Genomic DNA, 16,950 nt, shown 5'->3' on the forward strand with positions numbered 1-16,950 from the left:
TTTAAGACTCAGACTGTATGTTTGCACTTGTCATGTTGCAGAGTGTGTTTGTGACTCTTATGGCACGCCATTATAAATAAGAAGTATTTTCCATGTTATGACAGGAAAAATGCTGGGTGTCTGCCTGCCTCCAAGTGTCTTGTGTTTAAACTAACTGTGTGTGGAAAGAACAAATTGGCATGATATTGATTCTTTGTATATTTATTATAAAGAAAAAAAAACAATAAACAACAGGCTGACAGGACATATTTCCAGTCAGCAGGATGCTAAAAGAAGATAGTTAACAAGAAAGCAGAGCAGTGTAAAGGGAGAACTAAAAGCTTTTGCCAATCACGGTGGTAACATGCAGTTTCAATAATTAATACACCTTTTAATAACAATTTTAAAAGATCATTAGCATCTTGTTTAACCCTCCTGTTTGGTTAGGTTCTCAGTAACAGCACTGATCTTCCTGGGGCATTTACAAATATCCAAAAATGGCAGAAACCAAAAAAATCCCAATAAACATTGGTTTGTCTCATTAATAATGCTGTTACGAACCATTTCAATCAATATTTAGTACAACAGTGTTCTTTACCTCTTACAGATCATGGTTCAATAGGGATAAGTCACTCGTTTTTTATTTTAAAAAAAAATGCATGTTAAAACTTTTTTAGGTTTGCAAATATATGAAATAACCATTTTCATTTTGTATGTTGATTACACTTACTAAGCCAAGCAGACATTTCATACTGAAAAAATACTTTTAGCTATTATCATTTTTTTTTTTTTTTTAAACTTTAAAATGGGTCGATTTGACCCGCAAAATAACAGATGGGTTAATATCAGTTTAAACGGACACAACAATAAACATAATGAGTGATAGCAATGAATGTATACTTGAGCTTATCTATTAGGGTTGCAAGAAAAAAAAGGTTCACAACTCTAAATTGTAAAGAATCTGTTAAACACACAGTTCAATACTATGACTGATAAAGAGATTTGAGATGGAGTATAACATACAGTGGAGTTAAATGACTCAGCCTGAGCCAAGAATTGTATTGCTTCATTTGCCAATAATGCTGCAGAAAGGGTTGTGATTTGTTTACCTTTATCTCCATTACTCCTTTTATGACCTAAAAGCCTGCTGCGAGATGTGTGTTCTCATATTTGGTCATTATTCATGGTAGCAGGAAACATTCCCATTGTAAACACGTGTCTTGGATGAGACACCGAGTCCCGTGGATAAAGGTTTCAGACGTGTCTACCAAAGTGCGGACAAACTCGTATCGCCTCCGGAAACTGTTGGTGCTCGCAGCTTGTACCTGTCCGGATGCATGGACAAGCACTTGATGGACAATAATCGACATTTACAAAAGGTTGTGTTGAATGAAATTAGGGTTTTCCTCCCTGAAATGTTCACAGTGCACTATCTGCTGCACACACATACTCAAAGCAAAAGTCGTGATTCTTCTTCGCTGCAATATGCAGGAGCTGATCTTCACACTTCCGGGTGTAACATTTATCACTGCCATTAAACTTTCCATAACCTGAAGTATTTTATTAATTGTCGAGCTTAGTCTGCACTTTTGTTCTTTTCAGTTTCACCAGTGGGCATTAGTTGTAATGTTACTATCTTTAATTTATTTGTAATGTATTAAATAGTGCACTGTTCTTGGTATAGTGAAGAAGAATTACGGTCTGTGTAAAGCCTTACTGCTGCATGTCTACCTAATCATTCGGGAAGGAAGTAATATTAGTTCCAGTGATTAAACACACCACAAAAGTTGTACATGGAGTTAATTTGGTTCATTTAAATATAAAACGTATAAAGAGGCTTTAATGGTTGCTTAATTTCACTTCCGAAAAACATTACCTTGTTACATCCATTTTATCACCACCAAAGATGTTGTTTTTTTCTCCACTGAACAACACATTACCATGAAATACAGAGTGCACAAACAGGCCAAGAAACTTACTTAGAACCTTCATTGTCCCAACTGCATGATAAAGGTGCAGTAATTAAATTAGCAGAGACAAAGGCTTAACTCCTAACAGTATATGTGCAACAACAGAGAGCTGGGAAATTGCTTTATCTTGGCAGATGCTTTATAGATGTTTTCTAGCCAACTATTCTGAACTCTCTTTCCTCCTAATGATAAATATGCGTCAAAATGGCATATTGCCTCGAATGGCCCTTTTCAGCCTGTTCAGGTTATAAAGGTTATAAAACAGAAGCAGGATAATAATTACCTGGAGCCACAAGCATCTCAGTGACAGAAAATTACATATCATTCGCTGTTGTCTGCCAGTCACCATGTTCACAGTTCTAAATTGGATCACCTCAGGTCCTGTCTCAATTCTGAGTGGCTGGTGCACTATTTACCCCCTCAAGTATGCATACCTTCCTTTTAGCCCGGAGCTGTCCGTGATAGTTATCAGATGAGTCTCCAGGGATCTCACCTCCCCACAGCGTCACCCCCACGATGGTGTAAGTGATGCCCATCACCACCAAGGGCAGCAGGTAGATCAGAACGGTAACTATGATATGATACCTAAGAAGAAAGTGGAAAAGTGGAGTGAATACATGAAATATTTGTATAGAATTTTAAACACAGTATCAACACGTTAGGCCTTGTGTACGCTTGGTTCTTGTTGCAAATGATGAGCAACTGATGATCAGAATTGCAAATGTGAAGTTGACAACCTAACTGCCTTCAAATGTGCCCCTTTGATCACTTTCAATGTTGCTTATGATCCAGTTTGACTAAGGAAATCCTTCAGCAGTAAGACAAAGAATGACAGCTGTGACAAAATCCATTCATAGTTGCATTTTTTTCATGTAGCATTATGAAGAGGTTTTGACATTACTGGGGCTCAGAATGTGTCAAAAACATTCTTGTTTTCTGGAGAAATTGACACTTTAGTCTTTCCACTTATATATAGGTGCACCTGCTGCAGTCTTCCAACAGTAATATGCAGTAAAAAATATTTTAAAAAACACTATTAACTAGTGAGTGTAACATGCAACTGGTCAATTGCCATTTTCAATGCAACTAGCCACATTTTTTTTTGCTAAAAGTTAAAAAAGAAGCTTGTTACCACTCTCATATCTGAATGGTAAATGTAAAATTACAGTGAGCTAGCTTAGCTTAGCATAAAGACTGAAAACGAGAACCCACTTGTGTAACTATAATTTTTTCAACTATATAGCTCTGCTCAGCTCAGTTAAAAAAGCCTGACGCTTAAATTGTGAGATTTTATATTTACTCTGCCAAGGAACGCAGAGGTTATGTGACAACTGGCAAATGTTTGTCCTTCCGTCTGTTTGTCTGTTGGCAATATTACTCAAAAACAGACTAATGGATTTGTATGAAATTTTCAGGGAAGGTCAGAAATGACACAAGGACTAACTAATTAGATTTTCCACGGATTTGTAAAGGATTTCTGCATCATTGCGAGGTGTCGTCACGGCGTCACTGTAACTATGACAACAAGTGAACACTACGTCAGCTGCCTGCTGACGATCACATGATTGCAATCCTAGTACAAATCAACAGCTGAGGACTTATCGGGACTTATCCGTCGGATATGATACAAGGAACAGTTGATTGAATTGTGGGGTGTTTCCGAGTCCCATCAATACCAGCTGCCTGCTACATATTTAGGTCACGCAATTCAGTATCTGTACATAATGTACACATGCATAACACACTCCTGTGCTCAGTGCAAGGTCATTTTGCTTGTGGGTACATCTATATTGAATGGAAACATTCTGTAGTGCCGTGATTTCTGCCATGAAATTTTTCAAGATTTTAGCCATCGGAAATGATACAAAGACTGAGTAGATTTGGCGGAGTACTGTACTCTCTGAGTGCTTTTCTTGTTTATACTAAATTTGTCACATTAATGTATATAGAGTCAAACAGTGTAAATGACCTACACTTGAACTCAGACAAATCCATGGCAACGGATAGAGTCTTGCTTTGTATGCTTGTTCTGTAGAACATAATGCTCCGACTGTAGCTCGCTTTTATTCTGGTAAAGGGGGGAAAAACACTCTGACTTGTTTTGTATTTCTTTAAAACACTAACAGTCATCTTGGGTGGAGCTAAGTGAAGGATGTGGTTCAAAATAGTGATGGGCAAAAATTGCTTTGCTTGCACTCTGTGATTAAAAGCAATAACCCACCAAAAACAACAACAAAATAACAGGGCTGTCTAATTGAATGATTCAAATCCTGGACAAAACTTGAAATTTTCAGTGTTGTTGGTTTAACAGCCCAGATGTTGTTGTTGTTGGTACCCACAGTGAAGAAAACACATAAAGCACAAAGAGAGGACAAAGCTGGCTGAAATAAGCGGGATCCTACATCATACATCCGATGACTCAGACTACAGCAACTGCGACTCAAGTGAAAAACACTAATCCATCAACTTTGTTATCTGAAGTTTGGTGAAAACAAGTCAATATTTCTCACATGAACATGTCTTGTGCCTTGCGAGGCCAGGCCACATAGCAGATGGTCCTGCTGGGATGAGCTCTGATGGTGGAGTAGTAGCAGAGAGGGAAGGCCAGAACCACAGCCAGACTCCAGATACATATGATGACGCCCGTGGTGACCTTCGCCGACAAACGAGGCTTCAGAGGGTGGATGATGGCCATGTACCTACAGGACAGAGGTTGGTAGGTGAAAGAGACATCACACATTTAATTACCCATTGATTTACTGATTTGATCTTGAGAGTCTCTTGAGATACATCATAGATTTCACAAGATAGACGTGGCCTTTTATTTGTCAATTTCCCTATTCAGTGTTCACACTCTTGATCTGTTCCGTTTAAAGGATTTTCAGTGGCCTTAAGTTGTGAAACTAAACAATAATTCACAAGAAAAAGGCAAAAATAAGAAAAAGTAAAAACTTTGCCTCACATTTATTCCCACGAATGGATGATTCAGCCAATTATACTTAAAATTATATTTAATTTTGTGCAAGGCAACCTGCTCAAGACCAATTAAACACTTTTGTTTGATTTCAGGGAAACTTGTGGATGATTCATTCATTCAATAAAAAAAGAAAAACTAATGAAATATTGTTTGACACAGTGAAGCACTTAAAACTGGCAGGAAATTGCCAGCACTTCACCCAAGCCAGGATACTACGTGGTTTTCTGATCACACAGGCTTACAGCCGCTAATTTAATCTTTATAATAAGGTAAAGGATGGGCTTTGTCCCATCACCTCAGTGACTGGAACTCTCTGGAGGAGAACAACAAAGATGCCCCGTCTATTCACCAGTAATTGCTTGGAACTTATCTCTTCTCACTGACCCTTGTTAGACGCCCAATCAAGTGTGTACCAGAGCAGCAGAGTTATTTAGGATCCTACAAGCTTGCAGCTAACAGACTTGTAGTCGATGAATAATAACCACAGTGGAACACGTGTAACAGTTGAATAAGTCCGAAAAGATTACACACACACAGACACACACACACACACACACACACACACACTCCTTTTCGGTACCCACATGCATCAAAGCACATTTACAGCAGCACCGGTACCAACAACTGGGCAGCATCACAGAGACTTTCCAGCAGCAGAATAATCAATCTTCTCATGTATTTTTTGATAACTTGGAAAGCTGTCGTGGCACAATCTGTGCAGGAGAGAGCTTTCAGGCAGCGTATTATTTTGGAGCCATGTCACAGCAGTGTGACATTACCAAGTAAACAGCCCCTGCCTCACCCGCCTATTATTTAACCAGCAGAGATTACAGTGGATGAGACTTCCATCACAAGTAGCCACACATTTACGTGCACAGGTAAATGTCAAACGTTGGCTCTGATGTCCACAGAGGAGAAGAAAATGTTTGAGTTGATGTCAGCACACCAGGCATGGATGTCTTCAAAGAAGCCACTCCTGGACCAGAGACGTCAGAGGATCTTACCTGAGCTGAGGTGAAAAAGAACTGGACTGTTGTTCGGTGATGCATAGTCTTTTCAGATGACAGTAAATTTTACATTTCATTTGGAAATCAAGGTCCTATAGTCTGGGGGAAGAGCGGAGAGGCTCAGAATCCAAGATGGATGAAGTCCATTGTCATGTCATCTGCTGGTGTTGGTCCACTGTGTTTTATCACTTCTAAAGTCAATGCAGCATCTACCAGGAGATTTTAGAGCACTTTCATCTGCTACCGCATTTTATAGCGATGCCCATTTCCTCTTCTAGCTGTACTTAACACCTGCCCACAGAGCCAAAACTACTACCAAATGGTTTGTTGAACATGATATTACTGTCCTTGATTGGCCAAGCAAGTCACCTGACCTGAGCCCCATATTGGATATTGTCAAAATGAAGAAGAGAAACACCAGACCCAACAACAAAGACAAGCTGAAGGCCGCCATCAAAGCAACCTGGGCATCAGTAGAACCTCAGCAGTGCCACAGGCTGATTGCTACATCAATGCAGTAATTAGCGATAAAAGAGCCCCAAGCAAGTAGGAAATATTCTAATAGTCTGAGAAACTGGATTTCTGATCTTCATGAGCTAAAAAGACCAAAAAAAGACAAACTTATTTCGCAATATGCACTAATGTATATATATTATTTATAAGGTATGAGATATAGTAGACATCCCATGCTGTGATATTGTTAACATTCACTTACTGTTACCTTTCACACAGAAACCTGCATTTCTTTTGCTGCAGTGCCCAAGGAAAGGCACTTGGCAGCTGAGAGAGTCAGCAGGAAGGACAAATTCACAGATGATCACGAACTGTGGCCTCATGCCATTTCAAGACATCAGAGCGGAGACAGCACCATACTGGGGTTACCAGAAACATGACCGGAGGTTACATCTACATCATGTAGGTCATGCCGATGTTCTCTTTCTCCGGACACGGTTGACAAAATTGAATGGACACTGCAGACCAAAAATATAAATGCATGGAAGTTGCTGTAGAGGAGCCAAAACAAGCATGGCCCCAGGAAGTGGACTGTTCCATTTGTGTGTCAAGGAGAAGTACTGGAAGAGGAAAACACCTCACACAATATCGGAACACAGTGTGACACATGTACACGAGCTGCAGATACACACTGTTTCTGCGTCTACGGGCGTTTTGTTTTCATTATGTGGCCGCCTGTGGCTGCTTCCTTCATCTGTTTAATCCCTTTATTCAAACATTATGACGTATGACGGCCCACTGATCACTATCAAAGCACGGATGATAGTGTTGACTGCATCCTCACATTACTGGAAATCACGGAGGCAGGCGAAGACAAAAACAGATAGAGAAACCAAAAAAAAAAGAAAATGTGTGTAGAAGCAGAGATGGTGTATAGTTTGAATGCATGTGACAGAAAGCCAAAGAGTCAGAGCATTTAAAAGCCTGAGGAAGAGGCTGATCTCTGGCACACTTAGTCATTAGCTGTGCTTCAGACTGTGATTGATTTGCAGTAAAACAATGAATAAATATGTAGAAAGGGCCCACGGTGTGTGAGGTGGTGGTCACCATGCAGCGCAATAACATTTCCAGAACAATAATGAAAATGACAAACAAGTAAATACTGACTCCTCCACCAGGAACTGAAATGAATGTAAACCGCAAGCAGATAAAAGTGGAATTAAATAACACGGGGAACAAAGCCCAAGTGCCAAAAGAGGAATTTAAATTAAACTGGTGTGGACTCCATGCTAAGCGACTTCTTTGGAGTACAGCAAATGGCTTCAATTAGGCAAGCCTTCTCAAATGGAGTGCAGTTAGACTTCAAGCATGGCACAACACTGATATGGTCTTTTATTTGCATGGCACAAGATTCAATTTTCCACCAAGGCTACTGGAAGCCAACATAGTCAAGTGGAATAATCAGGAACAAAATGTCCAGAAAGATCAAGCGTGAACCCTTCGGATCAAAGTGTTTGAGTGACTAAGATATTTCTACCTTGTGTGTAGCTTCAAATATTCATGTTCTGCTCATGTGTTCCGGATATGTCGCTGCTGCTTTGATGATAAAGGTGTGTGGAGGGGAGCCTGTATTAAACTGGAATGTATTCCAGTTCTATGGCTCTGGAGGTGCAGCAAATCCTTCCACAGGTTTATCAGTGTGTGATTTTGTTTTCCTTTCTTTAATACATACAACACTGAATGTTTATCCCAATATGGAAAGGACTTTAATGGGATTTTTACTCCTATAATAATAATAATAATAATAATAATAATAATAATAATAATAATAATAATAATAATAAAATTGTGATTAATTTTCTCTTTCATAACGGATCGCAGTTGGGTTGAGGTGTGTGGTGACAATTCGGCACCTCTTTAAACATTATTCTTGGAGCATTTCACGAACCCACCTGTCCACAGCTATGGCAGTCATGGAGTAGATGCTCGCAAACACAGATGCGACCGGGAAGAAGTTGTGGAATTTGCAGTATGCCTCCCCGAAGTACCAGTCCCCGTGCGCAGCGTAGATAAAGTTTATCAAAGTGTTGAACGCGGCCATCGACGCGTCCGAAAACGCCAAGTTTAGCAGAAAGTAGTTGGTCACCGTCCTCATGCGCTTGTGGGCAAGAATGATCCATATCACGATGAGGTTTCCAAACACCGCCACCGCCAGCACGGAGCTGTACGCAACCGACCACAGAGCGATGCGCCACGGCGGCTGCACGAACTGGTTAGTGTAGTTCGCTGTTATGTTGGATCCGTTCTGTGGAGATGCCATCCTTCCTCTGATTTTCCGCCAATATAGTGGAGCTTTCTAGTCTAGTCTGATTTATCCACGGAAGCCGGGGAGTTGGGAGGGGATGCAAGCTCCATGGCGCGTAAGTTAATCACCGCTAAGAAAGGAATAAAAAAAAAGGGCATCTTCTCTGGAACCGCGCCGCAGCTTTGAGTGTGAAACTAATAAAACGCGCTGAAACTGGGGATGATGCTGTGAAGTGTCATGCACTGCCTGTTGAATGTGAGTGTGAATGCGCAGCTTCTCCTCCAGCAGCAACAGGCAGGGCGCCGTGCGCACTCAGTGACGCACAAGTGGCACAAACACTGAATGAGATTGATACTTGTGGCTGCTGTTCCAAACTCCATGAATAACAGACGGTCCGCCTGTCTCTCTCCGCGGTAGACAATCAGTCAGTGCACACCGTGGTCATATCTTCACTAACCTGCCACCACGACCTTGTGTCAGCAGCATTTCAGAGGAGACCCAAACAGGATATTGAAATATTATAGACAGTGTCTCTTTGTTTCTCTAACAAACCCTGATTGGAAACACTACAGCTCACTATCCCACTGCTGTCTGATTTTATGTGCATATAGCGATCATTTTAAGACAGTTTTCTTCTCATGTTTCTCTTATTACGGTCTTAAATCAGCTCCACAGTGAATCCAAATAAATAGAAGTGTGCAGTGTTGCACCACTCTGCTGACATGAGTGGCTGAGACTGTTCTCTTCTCCATCAGGCCAACATTCACAACTAATAGGCTAAAGTTCCCTCCAGATATCCAACTGATCACATCAGATAAACCTCCCTCATCTGCTTTCACAGCTGGTAGTGCTATGGTAACCACATGTGTTGCATTCACAGGTATTAGGAGGAAGATCAAATCCAATCAGTCCAGTAGACCTGCTTCCTTTCACTTTGTTCTTTGAAACAACACCTACCAGGTATCAGTCCAAAGGACAGTTTCATTTCACAGTTAATTGGATTCTCCACAAACCATAACTTTTTACTCAGCTTTATGTGAAAGAGAAAATAAGCAGCAGTTGGATTTATACTCGTCCTGCATTTAAAAAAGCAAGAGCAGAGATGAGACATCATCATTGTACAGCACAAGGCTGAACTGTAGTGACTGCAGACCTGTATATAGGTCTTATTCATGGTGTTGGTCAGAGACATAGAGGTGCATAAAAAAGCTGCAAAAGCCTGACGTCTGTTGATAGATTCCATTACATTCTTATTTTCAAAATGCAAGTCCTGTTCCCACTGTTTGCTCTCCAGTGCTTCTTACAGTAAGCAAGTAATAATGTCTCAGTAATTGAAAGGGTTCTGTGAGCAGGAACAAAAAGCATTTTACCTTTAATTAAGTTATCACTGAATCATTGCAAGATGTTAACATGATGCTGTAGTGATTTAGAACAAGGGCTGTTATGTGTTACGCCCAGACTACATAAATCAAATGAGTATTTTGTTCTGCTTTGCAATCCTGCATGTTAATGCTGATTGAAATTCATAACACTGGCAATTTTGAAGTTTTGTCCCCCCGGATATGCAAAGCCTGACAAAACTTTAATAATAAAACACCAGTGTGTGATATGACAATGGAGCATCAATATTCAGCAGTTTAGTCAATAGAATTTATGGATATTCATGGAAGTGTCAACATTGATATGTGCATTGGTGTATTTTGTGTTATTTCTGTGAAATGCTGAAAAAATATTTGAAGATCTCCATATGAGTAATATTAAATGTATATTGTCCCTAAACGAACTTATTAAACTTATATAAGGAGAAAACAAAAACTTAATTATAGAAAAAAATCTGTAACTACAGTATGCTATATATGTTGCTGTAATAACTGGCAGAAGACATGGACCTCATCATTCTGGCTTTCACTTGAGTCTCTGATCATTATTACAACTTCGGGGGCCTCGCCACTTGTCTACTGCTCAATCTTATCAGCTGTTATTAAAGGGCAGTGGGAGTCCTGCTACTGATGTCGTGATTGCAAGGATGCATACATCAAAAGGAATACACTGAGTTTCAAACAAATTCTTGACTGCAGTTTCCTCTAAACCCTGCTTGGATTTTTGCACACAGGATTCAGATCACATGTTAAGGTCTTTTAGGTCTTCCTGTTCATTTATCCCAAACTTTATGATCATTTTAGTTGGCTTCAGTGGCTCTGCACACCCAGAACTGCAAAAGAAGGGCCAGAGCCACAGTAAATGCATTTAAATATTTTAGAGGTGTTCTGATGGAAATATTAAATTGCATTCTAGGATTTTAATTAAGGGAAGACTCAGACTTTGCAATTTCATCCTGGCATGTAGTAAATTGGTTAGGTAAAAGGAGGAAATTTGAAAATTTTGGGCTATTTTTACAACTGTCAGACTGGAAGAAAGAGGGGAAAGATGCAACAAAGGTCCACAGTCAAAAATCAACCAGATTTGTTGTGGTTGTGCATCCTAATGTACAAGGCGCAGAGAATGTACCTAAAATCTGCATTTTGTAACGAATAAGAGAGACAAATCTTAACATGAAACACTTTTTTGCTTTTTTTAACATTTTTTTGGTCCACTATGTAACTTCATGTGCTATTTTACAGTTTTAATAAGATCAATTTCTTAAATCGCGTCCGACAACTAGTCACAATGTCACTCTTCTCTAGAATCGCTGACTCCATCTTCGGGAGAGTTCGTCCCACTGTCCGTCTGCATGTAGAATACCTCATCAGTGCTCATTTTTGGTGAGGCTAAAGTGTCTTGATTCTAAATTTGTGTCAAAATGTTTCAGCATTGCCAACATGCCCTTTGATAACCCGTAATTGATCAGTGTGTGACGGGCTGCTGTCATTCAACAGTCACACTCACTTTGTACAAAAAAACAACAACAGTACATAAAGCAACAAAGGAAAGCTCTCACAAGATATTCTTTTAAGGAATGTCGTTTTCACCTGCTAATGTCTGAGGTAAGGACTAACTAAGAAATAATAGGGAAACAATGCTCTATCATTAGCAAATAAATTGCAGTTCCCGGTTACATTTTGAATTAATCAAAGCAAATAGCCTAGAGCTCTGACGCGAGTTCTGATAAAGCACAGAGGCGGCTGTTAAATGAGCTGCAGCTGAACTTATCTGCTGCCCTGATATTTTCACAAAGAACATGTAACCAAAGATGGGGGATAAAGTGACATTCCATGTCAGAAAATCTAATTACATGACAACAATCGAGTCTCTGCCCCACACACACACATAACCCGCCAGACAATGAGTCTACAGCACTTCGACAGGCAGCCGGTATTATAATGATTGAAGAAGACAATAGATAGGAGTCAAGATTGGACTTTGCATGCATCACACACAAATTAAGTTTTTTTTTCTCGCTCAGGATGTTTTGTCTTGGTGTCATTTGTCACAGATGGCTGTTAATATATAATATAAAACATGATGTACTAAGTAAGGATCATGGGCCCACAATATTCAACATTTTAAGGCTTTTTTAGTCAAGCACTTTCAATGTCTTGAAAAGTGGTCTATTGTGAGCTGGCTACACTGTTTTCCTGTACCAGGACTGTCATAGCTAACATGTAGTGTGTTGCCACAGAGCTCATTTGCATAAAGTAGTTTCATTTATGCAAATGAGGCACAGGGAGCGGAGGTCCAAGGCATCACATAACTTTAGTTAAATGTCTAAACCAGCCACCGCTGAACGAAAACCAGGACAGATTCAACAGCTTTTTTTTCTCCTCAGATGCTACCAGAAATACTTTTTGCTGAGCAGTTTTTAGAATAGAAGAGAAAGTTTGCAACCGAGCCGCCATCTTGGTCCGGTCATTTCTGTGCTGAGTGCATCCTGTGCATTTTTATTGCGACTTTAGGTGCTTTACTGCCACCTACCTGGCTGGAGTGTGCATCAGTGTTACCAATGTGCCAGAAATTAGGGAACTGAGAAAGGTGCAATTAAATGCAGTTTTTTTTAAGTTTTTAATTTTTTCTGCAAGTAATTAATCGTAATTAATGTGTTAAACTCCCAGCCCTAATTGTGACAGATTTACTGTCCCTCTCATTTCCACCACCACCATCTTACCATCTCCCTTGCTCTTTCTCCACAGTTGTACTGTGCAACAAATACAAACGTGCACAAGACACACTGAAATACTGTTGTGTGGATCGATTCAAGCCACTTTGTTTCTCATGTGCGGAGCCAGAAATGTGCACAAACACCAGATTTTTATTTCAGTTCAAACACAACAGCTGGCTAGTGGACTACAACAACATATTTGCTGCATTTGACGATTGCAATCAGAATTGCGAACTGCATCATTAACTAAACCAGCGGCAAGGCAATTTTTATCAGTGTCTATCACTACACTCATAAAAATGAACCTCTCTTTCGCTTCTGACAATGATCATAACAGTAATGTACATTAAGATATGTCCTATGTATTGACACTGGAGTTCAAAGAAAGAAATGTAATTCTGTTCGCCTCTAGTAATTCTGCGTTTCTATGAGTTGTGCCCCCTTGCTGGGCTCATACATTATTCCTGTCATGCAGCATTTGTGTTTAATGACCTGTGAGATCTCTGAGAATGAGCCTGGCAGGGTATTGGTGGATTTTGTCAATGCTGCACCATTAAATGAGTGACACAAGGGATGCTTTCACTCAGGGTCATAAGGAAGAGGAGCATAAAACCCTCTGAGATAGACAGCAGCCGAAGAAGGATTCTTATTAGTTTTGGGCTGTATGTTTTTTCATAAGATTCCTAAGATTCCAATGGCATATACAGTATATGATGATATTTTTTGTAAAAAGCTTCTGGTAATATAAGCACATGCAGCATGTATGATAATAAGAGCCTGTCTTCCTTTGACTCTTACTGGAGGACTTTCTTATTCAATACTTCATGTCCATCTTTATTTTTAATGACAGAATCAATCCTCCTTGACATGGACGAATAAAGAGATGTTCTATCATTCTTCAGGGATCTTTTTTTGTCAGCTGTTCTATGCTGGAGGGGTTGTCCTACATGATCTCTCTCTTCCTGACTGTTGGTGTTTTTGACTGGTTTTATTTGGTCAAAGATCTTTATAGAAGGTTGTCAATCCTTGTGAAGTGACACAGTCAGACTTGTCAGTTCCTTGAACTAGTCCTTATTCTGCACATGGGATGGACAAATACTCAGGTTTTAGGAGCATTTGTTAGACATGTATGCAGTGTTTAAGCATTATGAAAGGCTTAGATAGCAACAGGTTTTGGGATATGCAACAACATTTACAAGAATGTGGTTGCAGAAATGAAAGACAAAGGCACTGCAAGCATGGACAACAAGCCCCCAGCCAGTGGAAATTTTGAAATTTATTCATTGAGGTACAACTCAGAGATTAGCTTTGATTACTTTCCAATTAACGATATGGGCTCAGTGGTCCAAAGATCCACAGACTTCAGCCCCACTTAAAATGCTCCCCTCTGTAGAGACTCTCAGAAAGGATGTGATGGCTAGGCGATAGAGCAGACTCAGCAAAGGAGCTGCAGCTTCTCTGTTTGCCTGGAATAATTATAGCAAACAGGAGCGAGGTTTCATGTTTGGGAGACACTGATCGAGATGCCCTTCCCCCAGACTGAACCTGACCTTGAGATGAAGTGCAAACATGATACACGATACATTCTCCCAATGACTCTAGTTCTGGCAGATGAGTGGTCAAACGAGATTAAAGAGCATTATACAGGAGCAACAAAACCAGCTTGAAATTGTGCATATGTGTCTGTCAGTCACAGTAATGTGAAGTTAACAAGCGTAACTAAAAACAACTGAAGTGTTTATGATTTCATTTTTAGATGTGCGTCACAGAAACACTTCTAGGCAACTAGGGGAATCCACTGTAAAATCTAAGATGGTGTGAATCATCAGTTCTAATGCTGCCTCTCCCTTCAACAGTGAGCCAACTCAACTCAAACGCAAATCTAAGGTCTCAAATCAGGGTTTCAAAACAATAAAGAAGTTATGTTGAGTTTTAATCCTAACGAAAGGTCTCCTCTTTACAAAACAGAAATACAAATTCACCGAATCCCTATCCAGGGGATGTCCAACTTGTTCTTTTAGAGGGAGAATGTACATAAGTTTCAGATTGAACAGTGGTAGATAACAGGTGAGTTGGTTAAAGACATTAGTAGTTAGTGAAATCGGTTGTTCATCAGTACAGTGTTTAGGTAGAGTTGGAACAAAACCCCACATAGAATAGAACAGAATATAGATAACAAGATTTTTATTGTTATTTCTCTATATTTCTATATATCCAGGACATAAAGAAGAAACAAAAAGACATTTCTCGCACACCTTTATACTGGCACCATACATTTAAACAATATCAAAATACAATATAAATCAGTAAAAGAAATTACAAAAATCAACCTATAAACTGGCTGTAGTGCAATATATGACAGCTTTTTGAGGTTATAGTTGTGCAAATATTGTAGCAGCTTGTTGAGATGTACAGAAGTGCAAATTGTTCAGTAAGTGAAGACAGACTGCAGATTATAATATAACAGACAGTGAATGTACGAGGCTTTATGTGCAAAAACAGTTAAGTCCTTGTGTAAATTGGTGTGTTATAGTCTAGGGTCAGGGGGCAGAGGGGGAAGGTAGTGGTCACAGTTCTGCATCCTGACAGCCTGGTGAATGAAGCTGTTCAACAGTCTGGTGGGACGGGGCCCAGATGCTCTGGGATCTTTTTCCTGAAGGCAGGGGACTGAAAAGGGACCTGAATCTTGACTGTAGAGTCCAGAGATCTTTGAACAAATCCAGTTCCTCATTAGTATAGAGGATAAAGAGGTGCTATAAAATCAAAATGTTGTATGCACTGAAAGCCACTCCAATGGCTTATTCTACTAACAAAGTCAAATGCGACAAACATCCTGCTGATATTTTAAAAAACAAAAACAAAAGCAGGCTAAGGACGAGGAGGCTGGTGGGAGGGAGAGCCAACAAGAGATCCTGACTTAGATAGAACTGATAATGAGAGTACAGGCTGCAGGCAGGGAAATACTCACTGAGCCAGAGATTAGAAAAAGGACTACTTTCAACCACAATAGCTATGCAATGTGTGTATTGTCGGCAATGTGGTCCATCCATTGCATAATTGTTGCATAATTACTGTAAGAAACACAAGACTTGAAGAAACCAACACATTGCCTGAAAAACGGAGCTCCTCCTGACTAATTTTCAATGATTAGACGAGAGTAATTAGTGTGATTAGTGCTATTAGATCACACTAAAAAAAGAACAACAGGCTGACAATGAATCCAATGTATATCAGTGACACAACTTGTGCTCACTTTGTTGGACTGATAACGGAAAACTTCTTGGGGTAAAAATCATCATCTATATCAACTGTCATCTATGAGAGACCGTACCACCAATGTCTTCACAATAGAACATGATAATGAAAAATCCTCTGAGAGTTAATTATGACAGCTTAGTATTTAAAAAGTAACGTACACATTTTAATGCCCAAGATAAACCTAAAAAGTAAAGTAAGTAAATTGTTGTCATAGCGGCTATTGCATACATGAAAAGACACACATAGCTTAAAAAAAACACATAATAATGAGGTGTGTGTGTGTGTGTGTGTAAATTTCCATTTATACATAAAGTAGCATAATAACTTTTATTAATGTGCAAATTAAATGTAAAAAAAAATATGATCATTACAGAAATATTCTATGATGTGTCTTTGCTTCATTTAAGGCATTTTTGCTACAACCAAGACAGGTTTTGTTAGCCAACAAGTCCAATATGTCAAATTGACCAGAGAACAAGCAGAAGAAAAAAAAAAAAAAACACAGTCTTGAGACCAGGTGGTTCTGCTGTTAATCTGGGCCTCTTCCAGTCAAAAGTCAGGCCCTATATTGTCCTCCAATTGGGCAAGTAGGGATCATCCTATATACATCTTCAGTCTTCAAAATCTAATTATATCCTATCCACTAATGCAGTACTCTATCTATCTCTAGATTGGAGCTGGGTCCCTGAGTGTACCAAGGGATGTCTTTTTGATTAGGAAAGTATATGACCTGCCCCACCTCATCTGGAAAACACAGCACTTCAGACCCAAATCAGTCACAATTGGTGCACCCAGTGTGGTGAACAGGATGAAGTGGCTGCCCACATGTCGTGCAGTTTTAGGCCAATGCAGGCACAGATGGCAGAGGAAGGAGGGTTGTTGTTCCCTTCCTATTTTATTATTCA

General features: G+C 39.7%; 1 protein-coding gene across 1 annotated transcript in view; it reads right to left on the bottom strand.

Moving 5' to 3' along the window:
- Nucleotides 1-9,020, bottom strand: part of tacr3a (tachykinin receptor 3a) — a 30,196-nt gene extending 21,176 nt beyond the window's left edge. The window contains exons 1-3 of the mRNA XM_023269067.3: nt 8,339-9,020; nt 4,460-4,648; nt 2,384-2,534 (exon numbers count right to left, since the gene is read on the bottom strand). Of these exons, the coding sequence (XP_023124835.1) occupies nt 2,384-2,534; nt 4,460-4,648; nt 8,339-8,706 (708 nt within the window). The 5' untranslated portion in view covers nt 8,707-9,020. The remainder of the gene's footprint in view (nt 1-2,383; nt 2,535-4,459; nt 4,649-8,338) is intronic.
- Nucleotides 9,021-16,950: the final 7,930 nt, after the last annotated feature.

This window comes from Amphiprion ocellaris, chromosome 4 (genome assembly GCF_022539595.1).
Source record: "Amphiprion ocellaris isolate individual 3 ecotype Okinawa chromosome 4, ASM2253959v1, whole genome shotgun sequence".
NCBI lineage: Eukaryota > Metazoa > Chordata > Actinopteri > Pomacentridae > Amphiprion > Amphiprion ocellaris.